General features: G+C 39.1%; 1 protein-coding gene across 1 annotated transcript in view; it reads left to right on the top strand.

Annotated features, from left to right (window-relative positions):
- Positions 1-15,151, top strand: part of PCSK5 (proprotein convertase subtilisin/kexin type 5) — a gene marked incomplete at its 5' end in the record, with an annotated part of 318,876 nt that overhangs the window by 287,566 nt on the left and 16,159 nt on the right. The window contains 3 exons of the mRNA XM_079705774.1: positions 4,038-4,181; positions 8,384-8,486; positions 10,027-10,220. Of these exons, the coding sequence (XP_079561900.1) occupies positions 4,038-4,181; positions 8,384-8,486; positions 10,027-10,220 (441 nt within the window). The remainder of the gene's footprint in view (positions 1-4,037; positions 4,182-8,383; positions 8,487-10,026; positions 10,221-15,151) is intronic.

Genomic DNA, 15,151 nt, shown 5'->3' on the forward strand with positions numbered 1-15,151 from the left:
GGATATTAACCCCTTACCAGATATATGATTTGCAAACAGTTTCCATAGGTTACCTTTTCATTTAGTTGATGGCTTCCTTTGCTGTGCAGAAGCTCTATAGTTTGATGTAGTCCCACTTATTTATTTTTGCATTTGTTCCCTTTGCTTTTGTTGTCAAATACAAAAAATCATTCCTAAGATCAGTGTCAAGGAGTTTACCACCTAGGTTTTCTTCTAGAAGTTTTATGGTTTCAGGTCTTATATTCAAATCTTTAAGCCATTACAAGTTAGTTTTTGTGCATGGTGTTAGATAGTGATCCAGTTTTTCTAACACCATTTATTGAAGACTGCCTTTTCCCCATTGTATATTCTTGGCTCCTTTGTCATAAATCAATTGACCCTATATGTGTGGGTTTATTTCTGGGTTTGCTATTCTGTTTAATTCATTTATGTGTCTGTTTTTATGTCAATACCATACTGTTTTGATTTGTAGTATCGTTTGAAATCACGGCGTGTGATACCTCCAGCTTTGTTCTTCTTCCTCAATATTGCTTTGGCTATTTGGGGTGTTTTGCGGGTCCATAAAAATTTTAGGTTTGTTCTATTTCTGTGAAAAATGCCTTTGGAATTTTCCTACAGATTACATTGAATCTGTAGATTGCTTTGGGTAGAATGGACATCTTTACAATATTCTTCTAATTTATAAGCATGGAATATCTTTCCATTTATTTGTGTCTTCAATTTATTTCATCAATTTCTTATAGTTTTCAGTGTACAGATCTCTCACTTTCTTGGTTAAATTTATTCCTAGGTATTTTATTCTTTTGATGCAGTTGTAAATAGGATTGCTTTCTTAATTTCTCTGATAGTTCATCATTAGTGTAAAGAAATGCAACAGATTTTTGTATACTGATTTTGTATCTTGAAACTTTTCTGAATTTGTTGCTTAGTTCTAAGTTTTTTGGTGGAGTCTATATATAATAGTGACAGTTTTACCTCTTCCTTTCTAACTTGGATGCCTTTTATTTCTTTTTCCTGCCTACATCCTTGTTCCTGATTTATTATGTTGATATATGTTCCCTCTATAACCACTTTGTTGAGTCTTTATCATAAATGGACATTGGATTTTGTCAATGCGTTTTTGCATCTATTGAGATAATTATATGAGCTTTATCCTTCATTTTGTTAGTCAAATCACATTGATTTACAGATGTTGAAACATCCTTTCATCCCTGGAATAAATCCCATTTGATCATGATGTATGATCCTTTTAATGTATTGTTGTATTCAGTTTGCTAGTATTTTGTCAAGGATTTCTGCATCTATGTTTATCAGGGATTTTCTTTTCTTGTGGCATCCTTGTCTGGTTTTGATATCAGGGTAATACTGGCCTCATAAAATGAGTTTGGAAGTATTCCTTCCTATTCTATTTTTTGGAAGAGCTTGAGAAGGATTGGTATTAATTCTTCTTTAACTGTTTGGTAGAATTCACCAGTGAAGGTGTCTAATCCTGGACATTCCTTTGTTGGGAAGTTTTTGATTATTGATCCTTATAGTAATTGGTCTGTTCAAATCTTCAATTTCTTCATGATTCAGTCTTGGTAGAGTGTATGTTTCTAGGAATTTATCCATTTCTTATAGGCCCTCCAATTTGTTGGGTATAATTGCTGATAGTAGTCTTTTATGATCCTTTGTAATTCTCTGGTATCAGTTAAAATGTCTCCTCTTTCATTTCTGATTTTGAGTCTTCTTGGTGAGGCTACCTAAAGGTCTGTCAATTTTGTTCAGAGTCCTAGGGGACCCGTGAGCCTAAGCCACACTGGCCACCAGAGCCAGCAACCTAGAGGTGTCCCCTAGGTGCCAGCTGAGAGTACAAGCTCCTTTCTTGTTGGTACCAGCAAGCTGGAGCAGGCCAAGGGAGAACATACAGATGGCTCCAGTGAGCCTCCATGTTTGGACAGTATTCAGTATGCCCTTTTCTATATGTTAAATTAGATGCCTGACCCTCGGCCAGTGCTTTAAGTAAGATAAGCAAAGAAGCCTTTTTCACGGAAAGTCTGGGTGCTTTTCAGCCGACTGCCTCTGCACAGCACCCTGGAGTGAGAGTCCACGCAGGTGAGCTCTTTAAGAGCTGCTCAGTTCACTATGGTCTTATAGGTCTTGTGGACCCAAGCCCCTTTGGGTTTCAAAGCTACATGGTTTGGGGGCTCATCTCTCAGGTGCAGGTCTTAAAAGTTGTGGTACCCAATGTGGTGCTCAAACCTTTCACTCCTCGGGGAGAAGCTGGGGGGTTTTGAGTCCCCTCTCGATTGTGGGTTGCAGCACTGGGGGGTGGGGTTTATGGTAAGATGCATCTAAGCCTCTCCTACCCATTTTGATCTGGGGTTTTCTTGTTTGCCTGATGTGTAGGAGCCACTCAGTTAGTTTGGGGGTTTTTTTTCCAGAGGAAATTGTTCCATATGTGGCTATAGATTCAGCAAGTTTATGGAAAGCAGTGAATTCAGGATCTTCCTATATTACCATCTTAAATCAGAACCCCCAAATAGATTTTGATATCAGTCTGTCCTCTTACTGCCCTTGGGAAAGTTACCAACCTCTGTGCCTCAGTTTCCTCATCTATATGTAGGGAATACAAGTACCTATCTCCCAGTTGTTGAGACCACTGAATGGAATAAAACTTACTTAGCATATAGTAAGCACTTATAGAAAATAAGCATCAATTTGATGGTGATTATAGTTGCTAATAAATGAATTAGCAGACACCTGAAATTCATCACTCTGGGCTGTGACACAGCCCAACCCTAACCTTGCCTGGATTCTCTGTATTAGGCCAAGGTGAGGAGGAGATCTAAGGTCGGGGGAGGGGTATCCTACCTTCCTGCCAGCATATTTCCACGTTTTTAATGGTTTTGTCTTAATAACTTTTATTTAAGATTCATATAAAAAAGAACCAAATTAAGCTTAATGGCCAGGAGACAGCTGTTTTCTGTTTGTTTACTTTTTGCATTAAAGACTTTAGTTTTATAAAGCTAAGAAATAAATGTATAAATAAGGACTAGGGGCTTCCCTGGTGGCGCAGTGGTTGAGAGTCCGCCTGCCGATGCAGGGGACATGGGTTCGTGCCCCGGTCCAGGAAGATCCCACATGCCGCGGAGCGGCTGGGCCCGTGAGCCATGGCCACTGAGGCTGCGCGTCCGGAGCCTGTGCTCCGCAGCGGGAGAGGCCACAACAGTGAGAGGCCCACGTACCAAAAAAAAAAAAAAAAAAAAAAAAAATAAGGACTAAACTAAAGCAAATGTTCCTTGAAAGCCTACCATCCAAAGGAGATAAAACACTTCCCTCACATCTCCAAGCACCCTTGACCAGAAAATGCTCTATGACAGCACAGAACATTCTGCCAGTGGTAGAAATGTTTCCTGTAACTGTGCTGTTCATCGTAGTGGCCATTAGCCACATATGGCTACTGAGCACTTGAAATGTGGTCTAACTGAGGAACTGAAGTTTTAAATTTTAGTTAATTTAAACGGAAATATCCAAATGGATCTAGTGGCTATCACTGGACAGCACGTGTCTACAGGATAATGTAGTGATGTATTTTTAACATTTCAGATGGAACAAAGTAGTTGTTTTCATCTTTTTTTGATAAACAAGTCAGATAATGCCAACAGTTTTTTTAAATTTATGTAAGACCTTTATACCTAGAAAAAGAAGGCCTTCTGTAAAATTCTGGGATTCTCTGAAATATCCGTAATTTGAAAACCAGCCCTTGATCCAGAAATCTGAGATGTGTCTGTTTCTCACACACACACAAAATGCTGATTCAGTTAAGGTGTATCCTACGTTTGGTGCTCAGTAAATATGTGGTATGTGAATTATTAAATAGTTAACTCTGCAAGCATTGGAAAATGCATTTCTAGCCCTGTATCTGATGCAACGATTCATATGAAGCTGTTTTCCACAATTCTACTCTTGCTTTTTCCTCAGTGAGAAGGAATTAAAGAAATTATAAAGCTAAAGAGGGAATGTTTGGTCATGATATGCTTTCATTATTTCCCAAGGTAAATTGAAAGAATGGTCTTTGGTCCTCTATGGCACCTCCGTGCAGCCATACTCACCCACCAATGAGTTTCCTAAAGTGGAACGTGTCCGGTATAGCCGCGTTGAAGACCCCACTGATGACTATGGGACAGAGGATTATGCAGGTGAGCTGGCTTCCAATGGGGAGGCAGGCTAAGGAAAGAAAGCTCATGCATCATTCCCCCAAAGAGATAAACTTGTACTCATATTCTGATATATTTTATTCCATCTTCCTTTCTATCCCTTAAATATTGGTATGTGTACATTCAAGTATTCAAATATTCATGTTTTTTTCTTCAAAGCTAAAATCACACTGTATATAGTTCATATTCTTTTTTTTCCATTAAAGGTATCATTAACAGCATATTTCCCTGTTGTCAAGTATCCGTAGAACACATATTTAAAAGGCAGCATAGTAGTCCATCCTGTGATTGTACTGTAATGTATTTATTCTATAACCTGGGATGTGTAGTTTGCTTAGAGTTTTATACTATTTTAAATAAGGTTTCAATGAATACCATTATCAGTTTTTGACTATATCTTTGACTATGTCTTTAAAATAGAGTTCTAAGAATTACTGCATCAAAGGGAATCATCAGTTTTAGGGCTTCAATATGGTTTGTCATGTTGCTTTCCAGACAAGATATACCAGTCTGCACTGTGACCACTGTGTGAGTGTTTACTACACTCATTCCTGCCAGTGTTAAGTGGAAAGAAAAAAAGTAAAAAAAGAAAGAAAAGAAAATGTTTAAATTTTGTAGCTTTGATTGCTAGTAAATCTAAACATTTTTTCCTTTGTGTTCTCTGAATGAAATATGTCTTTTACTCACTTTTCTATTCAAAGTGGCAATTTTTCTTATTTATAAAAATTCCTTGTATGTTATTGACTCTCACATTGTCTCATATTTGCTGAAAACATTTTCTCTGTTATCACTTGCTTCTGAAATGTACTTTTTGTTTTGTGTTGTTTTGAGAGAAAATTGGAGAGCAGAGTTTATAGTTTCAGATAACATTTGTAGTTTCCTTTTTATAGAATGTTTATTCTTTAAAATCTGCTAAATGTTCACATGGATTATTTTTTTGTAATCTTTGATTTTTAATATATATTGTGAAGTGAAGTTCTTATTTTCCAAACAGACTAACATCAATAAGTGAGTTGCCATCCTTTCTTTTATTAGTTTAGGATGTTTCCTTTATAACAGTATGGTAAGTTCTTATACCAGGTCTCTTCTGGTGCCATCTTTTCCGATTTACCAATCTAATAATTTTTGATCCAGTAGCACCCACACTGTATTTTAATATCTGTTGAATGTCTACTTCTTGTTCTCATAGCAATTCTTAAATCCCCCTTTAAGTTTGAATTTACAGGCAATCTCATGGGAAGAACTGTTTTTACAATATACAGTCTTTCCATCCAAAACATAGACCATGTTCCATTTTACTGAAATCTTTTAATTTTATGTAGTGTTATTCTTGTTAGTGTTATTTCTAAGTATTTTGGGTCTTGTTGCTACTGTAGTGGAAAATATTCCATATTTTCTAATTATTATATGCTGGTATCAGGGATATCTGTTGGCTATTGTGTGTTTATCTTACATCTGGCCATTTTGCTTAACTTTATTAATTTGTATGTTTTAGAGTTGATTTTCTGGGGCAGTTAGGTACTGTAGCCATATCATCTGAAAATTATTTTTCTCTTTCCCAGTGTATTTCTGATTCCTGTCTTGTTGCATTGGCTACCACTTCCAGCAGCATTCAGTCCTTCTGGAATATCATATATAACCCTTAATGAACAAAGCTTCTCCTAAAGGAGAACTGTTTGTAAATAGCAGTTTAACATACCTTTAGACAGGAACTATTTTTTTTCTTGCAGCTCAGCTCTCTAAGATTCTTTTTCATTAATCACTTTAACAGAGTATTTTAAATAAATATGCATTTGGTTCCTTTTATTCTAAATAGGTGGTACCCCTGTGTCAATAATAAGCTTAGAGAATTCAGACCAAATGAGCTAACCAGAACTAGATTGTGTTCAATTTTTGTCTTATTTATTTTGCTTTGAGCTTATAACATTACTACTGATGTTATAACCGCAAACCATTTTGTCTTCTCTGATAGGAGAAAGTATATCTAAAAACATAAATAGAGTATAATAGTAATATATTACTATGTGCCTTACAGTATGTTTCCAATTCAAATTTTGGTAATGTTAAAATTCTGAACAATTATACATCTTTGTGGTTTTTCTCACTACATCTCCAAAATGTCCATATTGGCACTTGTGAGAGAACAAAGAATTATTTCATTATTACCCAGCAACCTAAAATGCTAAATTGCATCTGGGACAGTTTAAGATTATGAAAGAAACAGCACAGCACGTGAACTTGCCATACAGAGCTCTTTGGCACATATCAAGAATAAGTGGTTTGGGGCCTCCCTGGTGGCGCAGTGGTTGGGAGTCCGCCTGCCGATGCAGGGGATGCGGGTTCGTGCCCCGGTCTGGGAGGATCCCATATGCCGCGGAGCGGCTGGGCCCGTGAGCCATGGCCGCTGAGCCTGCGCGTCCAGAGCCTGTGCTCCGCAACGGGAGAGGCCACAACAGTGAGAGGCCCGCATACTGCAAAAAAAATTAAAAAAAAAAAAAAAAAAAAAAAAAGAATAAGTGGTTTGGGTTGTTTTAATTGTAGAAATCATCCAGTGAAAATTTAGGGCCACCCATGATTCCTTTTCTTTGGAGCTGTGATTTTCACCTTCATTAAGAAGTCAGCCTCTCTAGAGGCACAGATGGCATTATCATAACCAGATCCCTGTACTGTTTCATCGAGTTCCAGGGACTGTGGGACCCACAGCCGGGTGCACTTCAGCCCTTACACAGCAGAGACACTCTCTCCTCCTGTACCACAGCAGTCAGCTAAAATGTTCCAAGTTGCACTAGCTGTGAAATTTAAAGATCAATTTTAAGGCTTTTGGGAAAATAGAGGTAAACAGTGCTGTCAAATGACTCATGACTAATCAGAAATATACTTCAAGTCTGCAGCATTTTGAAATAACTCATTTCCATTCAGATCCAAAGGTCATGATTTACTACCCGTAAGTAGGAGACCCGGGCTAAGAATAAGAAGCAGGACCTCTGTTGATCCCAACTCTCCTAGCCATATGATACTGGACAAGCCACTGTAACTCTTGGAAAATCGTTTTTATCTGACTACTAGATTTTCCTCTAAGTCATTCCTCCACACTTCTACCATTTTATGTTTCAATTCAGTAACTGTAGAACATAGTCCTACAATGACTAAAGGAGACCAAGTTTCAACAAAAAGTAAGTCCTTTTTATTAAAATAAGTATGGCTCAAGACATTTCTGGTACCCTTGACTTACTTTTTGTGCATTTCATGCACCATGTTTATTGCTAGTTAAAATCATATGAGTTTTCAATGGGAAAGAGCTTCAAGATTATATGAGACCAAATCTCTCAAAATATGGAAAACAAGAAAAGGAGTCAAGCAGGCAAAATATCTATAACTAGCCCATGTCATTAGAAAACTTTTCATCAATCACAAAATAGCTCCATCTTTCTGGCATTTTTTCTCTTTTTTTCTGCCTATACAAAGAATACACAGCAAGAGAGATTAGGAACCTTCATCCCAGGTTTGGAATTCTTTAAGCTTGCTTGCATCTTTAAAATGTGCGTGTAGTTTTCTTTTGTTGAGCTGCCCATTGGCCTATGGGTAGGATGCAATTTTAAATCTATTATCTGTGCCTGAAGTACCTGCTTTGTAATCCAAAATGAGATGCGGATAAAATTGTGCCAGATGCCATAATGATGTTTCTTGCTGGGTCCAGTATCTCAGAGGTACTCAGTGGCTTTAATGACCTTGGATGAGAGAGACAATCTGGTCAGGGCATTGAATAATAACCCTTTTTTCCTTTCTGTCAACAGCTTAAATTCTCATTTCTCTATCTGACATTTTTATCGTTATGCATATTTAATTGCAATCAGTTTTTTTTCTAGTTGCTGCAATGGCATTGTTCTTTTGAATTTGAATTAATTGTCTTCTCCCACAAGGCAACCATATGTGTGCTTCGAAGATCAGGCCCTGACTAGGATTTACATGCTTGATACTTAGGTAATTCAGGTTTTCCCCAAAAAAGTCAAGAGTTCACTCTGGGCTTACAGCCACATTGAACATTACTCCACCTCACTGCATTAGAAACTCTTAAAGAAAATTCTCACTGCCTAAGGGAGAAAAACACCTATTTATAATTCAAGGTAAAGCTTACCTGCTTTAAAATCATTTTTTCCAAGTGTTGTTCTGATTTCTTTTGGAAGGTCCCTGTGACCCTGAGTGCAGTGAGGTAGGCTGTGATGGGCCAGGACCGGACCACTGCAATGACTGCTTGCACTACTACTACAAGCTGAAAAACAACACCAGGTAAGAGAGAAGCCACATCAGACCCCCTGAAGCACGCCCCCTGGTGTTCCTGGGAGCTCCCACAGGGTCACCACAGGCAGTGTGTTCCATGTTCTCCCACCAGGACCAAAGCCCAGAAGAGATGCTCCTGCCCCCCAACCCCGTCCCATCATTCAGAACGGTGAAACTGATACTGAATTACAAAACATCAAATGGACCTGTAGGCTAGGAAACTGCAAACGTCTTTTCTCACATTTCAAAGGATGATGGAGAGGGACTAGCTATGCACATGCCTGGTCCTCCCCTCTAGACCTTTCTATCCTGTTGATGTTTGATGCCACAGCTGCATTTGCCCTTCATGAAAATGCCAGTACAAAGCCAAATGGATGCTTTCCTGAATTCCCCAAAGTGTAAGCCCTCCATGTGGCAAAGCTGCTAGACCCTGCACGTTCTCACTACTCTACTCTGGGCACTGAGGCGGGCCTGCTTGGACCCTGTGCTTCTGAGCCCCTGGCTTCTGACTCAAGCAGATAGGTACCCACCGGGAGGGCCACAGAACAGTGACAAGGCCGTGCTCTTCCAGGCGTGTCTCTCACATCCCTACCACCTGCCCCTCCTCTTTCAGGAGGCAACTCATAGGAAGCCAACTTGCAGTGCATCCACACTCCAGTCACCCAGGCGTGGTCCTGTTCCTCTCACATCCATGCTGGAATTTCAGTTCCTTAAAGGGAATATAAAATTAAATTTTTTAAATGTCTAAAAAAATTTTTTTTAGTTAAAAAGAATAAATTCCTTAAAGGGAAAGCCCCTTGGCTACCTCAGCCCCTCTCATTAGCTCCTAGACTTAGCAAATGCCTGATGTTTAATTGGTACTAAGTACTTGTTAAATGAATACATAAAGCCCAGACCTTCAGTTATGGGCAAGCAAGGTAGTCATTTTTTTGTTTATCATAAACAACATAAATTTAATTTTTTTTTTTTTTTTTTTTTGCCACACCACACAGCTTGCAGGATCTCAGTTCCCCCACCAGGGACTGAACCCAGGCCACAGCAGTGAAAGCCCAGAATCCTAACCACTAGGGAACTCCCTAAATATATTCATATTAATTTAGACAGTAGCATACAACCACCATCACCCTCACCACCCATACACACAGGATTCATATGACAAACACAACAATAGAAGTAACCCCTTATTAGGGCCTTTTTGCATAAAATCATGGTTTGCACATGTTTTCCCTTCAACCCAACAGCACAACCTTCTTGCTGAGACTCAGTTTCTAACCATCATCCCCTTTAAAGAGCTAGACCTGAACTGGAAGATGGTTTGGATCAAGACATGCCTTACTTGGTGGACTTGGTATTATGTAACTGCAGTGCTACGTCAGCACCCTACATAGGAGAAGGCTTTAACCAACAGAATTTGGCCCTTTGGATGTGGTGTTACCATCATGGTTAAAAGGATTTTGAGAGTGAGGACAGCCATGTGCTCAGCACCTCACTCACTCAGGACTGAATCTCTGGTGACACTGCCCTTCTTTCTTATCTTTCCACAACGCAGGATCTGTGTCTCCAGCTGCCCCTCTGGCCACTACCACGCTGACAAGAAGCGATGCAGAAAGTGTGCCCCCAACTGCGAGTCCTGCTTTGGGAGCCACGGGGACCAGTGCCTGTCCTGTAAATATGGATACTTCCTGAATGAGGAAACGAACAGTTGTGTCACTCACTGCCCTGATGGATCATATCAGGACACCAGTGAGTTGATTCCAAAATTTGGTTTTTTGAGAGGAAATGTAAGGTTTTCACTTGATTGACCTTGGGAGGGATAGTCCTCCTCCATGAAATCTGGGCCTTGCTTAACATCAAACAGGATCTAGCCAGTTTTTAAGAGAACACTTTAAAATTGTTTTGTGAAAATGAATTTGTAGAAGAATTTGCAAAAACATAATTTATGTAAAAATGCCTATAACTAACTGAATCTGGGGATGAGCCCGAGGACCCCTTGAAGCAGTGACTTGCTAGGAGGACCCACAAGACTCAGTATACCACTGTACTCATGAACTCACAATTATGACTTATTACAGTAAAAGGATACAGAGTAAAATCAGCAAAGGGAAAAGGCACATGGGACAAAGTCTGGAGGAAACCAGGTACAAGTTTTCAAGAGTTTTCATCCAATGGAGTGACACAGGATACATTTCATTCCCCCAGCAACAATTTGTGACAACATGTATGAAATGTCATCTACCAGGGAACCTCCCTAGAGTCTCAGGACCCAGGGATGAGACCCAGAGTCTGGTTATGAAGGCACCCTGTGCCTGGCACATACTAAAATTCCAGACTCCTAGAAGGAAAGCTGGTATTCAATGCAAACCATATTGTTTGTACAAACTGTTTAGGCTCCATGAGCCACTCTTATCAGGGTGGCGGGAAACTTCATAAAATCCAACTTCCCAGATGTCAGCCATGGGCCAACCTTATAAGGATAGCAGCCAGGCCTGCTCTTTTCTGTGCACTAAGCAAAGGAAGCAGGCCCCTATATGATATCAACAAGGTTAAAAACAAGACTTTCATGTAAATAGAGAATGGAAATATGTCAATGACTTACCTAACCCATTAATGAGGAAAACTACAAGCTGATAAGTGGGTTCAAAGACTATCAGGTATCTTAGTCCACCAGGAAAGGCAAAATGAAGTCCATTTGCTGAGTTAGAGACAAAACTGAATAATATCTTGCATTGAAATACAATTAGAATTTTGGGGGGTTATTTTTTCAAATGGACAGAAATCATTTGGAACTTTATCAAACAAAAATCTGTAAATTAACATGTGGCTTCACAGAATGTGGGCCCTAATCAAATGTCATTAGTGAACAGACAAAGGTACATTGCCTAGAGAATTCCATAATCCTTGGGTACACCTCTTTTTGACAGTGTTCTGGTATGGCCCTGACAAGGGCTGCAGGTATCTTTTGCTGTATTTCTGAGCTCTGGATAATTTGTCTGAACAAGAGTTTTAAAAAAAAAAAAAAAAAACAGGAAAGAATTTTGAAGTGGATACTTTTGCTACTTAACAAGTCAAATTCCCTCTTGATTCAAAGGCAGGCTTTTCTCTATGAGGGAGATGGGGCTCTTGGCTTACCCTTTAGAGCAATGGGGACGGGTTCCCCAGTAGTTTTTATTTTCCCCAAAATTTGGAACATAAGCTGCAATGTGACGAAGAAAGGGAAAAATGAGAATGGGGAGGGGACATAAGGGATCAGAAATAAGTAGTATTCCTTGAAGAAAAAATTCAAAATTCAATCAGGAAGGCTGAGCCTTGGAAAAGATGCCAGGAGAGGTCACAAGCCACCACCACCGCCGCCCTCCCGGACCCCAGGAGTGGTCATGAGCTGCCTAAGCCACCATGATGTACTCTGGGGGCGTACCTGAGCTGTCACCGCGACCAAGAACCCCAGGAATGGCACCAGCCATCACATCTGCACACCCCATATTAAGGGGCTAATGATCAGCACATGCTGAGGAGAGAGGCAACAGGCATCTCTACTAAAAACAGCCCTCGCACCAAATATATTAAACCCACACAAGCTACACAGGGATGCCCCCACATATAAATAGCCCTCCAAGACCACAGTAGATAATTGTTTCTCCTAAACTCACAGAGTAAGAGAAATATAAATAAAGTAGGGGAGGAACCATTCCCAGTTAAAAGACCAAGAGAATTCCCCTGAAAGAACAAACAATGAAACAGACCTCTTCAGTCTAATAGACACCAATTTCAAAAAGGAGATAATGAAAATACTGAAGGAATTAAGAAAGGCTATCAGCAGGAATGCAGAGTACTGTAAAAAAATGAATTAGAAACTATAAATAGGAACAAAGAAAAATTAGAAAACTCGTTTGAAGAGACAAAACTGAGCTAAAGGCATGAATAGCAGAATGAATAATGCAGAAGAATGAGTAAGTGACCTGGAAGATAGAATAATGGAAATCACCCAATCAGGACAGCAGACAGAAAGCCAAATGAAGAAAAAAAAAAAATGAAAGCAATATAAGAGAGCTATGGGATAATATACAGCATGCCAATCTATGCATAATAGGGATTCCAGAAGGGGAAGAAAGAGAAAAGGGGATCAAAAATGTAATTGAAGGAATTATGGCTGAAAACTTCCCACAACTAAAAAAGGAAACAGATATCCAGGTACAGGAAGCACAGAGGGTCCAAAACAAGATAAGCCCAAACAGACGTACACCAAGACATATTATAATAAAAATGGCAAAAGTTAAAGAGAGGATTGTAAAGGCAGCAAGAGAAGAACAAGGAGTTAATTAAAAGGGAACCCCCATAAGGCTATCAGCTGATTTCTCTAAAGAAACATTGCAGGCCAGAAGGGAGTGTCAAGATATATTCAAAGTCCTGAAAGGGAAAAATCTGCAACCTAGGATACTCTACCCAGCAAGATTATCATTTAGAAAAGAAGGAGAGAGAATTTCTCAGACAAGCAAAAACTAAGGAATACAGCAGTACTAAACTGATCCCAAAAGAAATATTGAAAGGTCTTCTCTAAATAGAAAAGAACTAAAACTCTATAGGAAAGAGAAAATCACAACTGGAAAGTAAATCACTTAAATAATCCAGACACAGATTTTTTTAAAAATCAAAAAATTTCTGTGAAAGTGATGATAATAACTATAATGAACAGCAAAAGGATGAAGATGTAAAATAAGACATCAAAATCATAAAATGAGGGGAAGGAGAGTAAAAAATGTAGATTTTTTCCTCCTATAATGTGTTTGAGCCTATATGACTCCCAGTCTAAGGCAAGTAGATATAGGAAGGGGTTAACATACTTGAAAAACAGGCTAAGCACAAATCAAAAATGTATAGTAGATTCACAAAAGCCAAAAAGAAGAGAACATAAATATAATACAAAAGAAAGTTATCAAACCACAAAAGGAAAAACAAAAAGAAAGGGACAAAAAAGAAATATAAAGTCAATGGGAAAACAAGGTTTAAAATGGCAATGAATACGTATCTATCAATAATTACCTTAAACGTCAATGGACTAAATGCTCCAATCAAAAGACAGAGTGGCAGATTGGATAAAAAAACAAGAGCCTACAATATGCCACCTACAAGAGATCCACTTTAGGGCAAAGGACACACATAAATTGAAAGTGAGGAGATAGGAAAAGATATTTAATGCAAATGGAAATGACAAGAAAACAGGGGTCACAACACTCATATCAGACAAAATAGACTTTAAAACAAAGGCCATAAAGAAAGATAAAGAAGGACACTATATAATGATAAAAGGACCAATACAAGTAGAGGATGGAACACTTGTCAACATATATGCATCTAATATAGGAGTACACAAATACATAAAACAAATACTAACACACATAAAAGGAGAAACTGACAGGAATACAATAATAGTAGGAGACTTTAACATCCCACTCACATCAATGGACAGATCTGCTAGACAGAGAATCAATAAGGCAACCGATTTCCTAAATGATACAATAGAACAGTTAGACTTAATTGATATTTTCAGGACATTACATTCAAAAAAACCAGAATACACATTATTTTCAAGTACACATAGAACATTCTCTAGGATTGACTACATCCTAGGGCACAAAACAAGCCTCAACAAATTTAACAGTATAGAAATTATCTCAAGCATCTTTTCTGACCACAATGGCATGAAATTAACCACAGGAAAAGAAATTAGAGAAAAATGATGAAATAGAGACTAAACAACATGCTAATGGGTCGGGACTTCCCTGGTGGCGCAGTGGTTAAGAATCCGCCTGCCAATGCAGGGGACATGGGTTTGAGCCCTGGTCCAGGAAGATCCGACATGCTGCAGAGCAACTGAGCCCATACACCACAACTACTGAGCCTGCGCTCTAGAACCTGTGAGCCACAACTACTGAGCAAGTGTGCTACACCTACTAAAGCCTGCACGCCTAGAGCCTGGGCTCCACAACAAGAGAAACCACCGCAGTGAGAAGCCTGCACACTGCAATGAAGAGTAGCCTCCACTCGCAGCAACTAGAGAAAGCCCACATGCAGTAATGAAGACCCAACGCAGCCAAAAATAAATAATTAAAAAAAAAACAACTAATGAGTCAACAATGAAATCAAAGAGGAAATTTTAAAATACCTTGAAACAAATGACAATAAAAACAACCATACAAAATCTATGGGATGCAACAAAAGCAGTTCTTAAAATTCATAATGACACAGACCTTCCTCAAAAAACAAGAAAAATCTCAAATAAACAACCTAACCTACCACTTAAAAGAATCAGGAAAAGAAGAACAAATAAAACCTAAAGTCAGCAGAAGGAAGTAAATAACAAAGATCAGAGAGGAAATAAATAAAATAGAAATTAAAAAATAATAGAAAAAATCAATAAAACCAAGAGCTGGTTCTTTGAAAGGATAAACAAGACTGACAGGGCTTCCCTGGTGGCGCAGTGGTTGGGGGTCCGCCTGCCGATGCAGGGGACACGGGTTCGTGTCCCGGTCCGGGAGGATCCCACATGCTGCGGAGCGGCTGGGCCCGTGAGCCATGGCCGCTGAGCCTGCGTGTCTAGAGCCTGTGCTCTGCAGCGGGAGAGGCCACAGCAGTGAGAGGCCCGCGTACTGCAAAAAAAAAAAAAAAAAAAGACTGAC

This window comes from Hyperoodon ampullatus (genome assembly GCF_949752795.1).
Source record: "Hyperoodon ampullatus genome assembly, chromosome: 6".
In the NCBI taxonomy this organism is placed as follows: Eukaryota; Metazoa; Chordata; class Mammalia; order Artiodactyla; family Ziphiidae; genus Hyperoodon; species Hyperoodon ampullatus.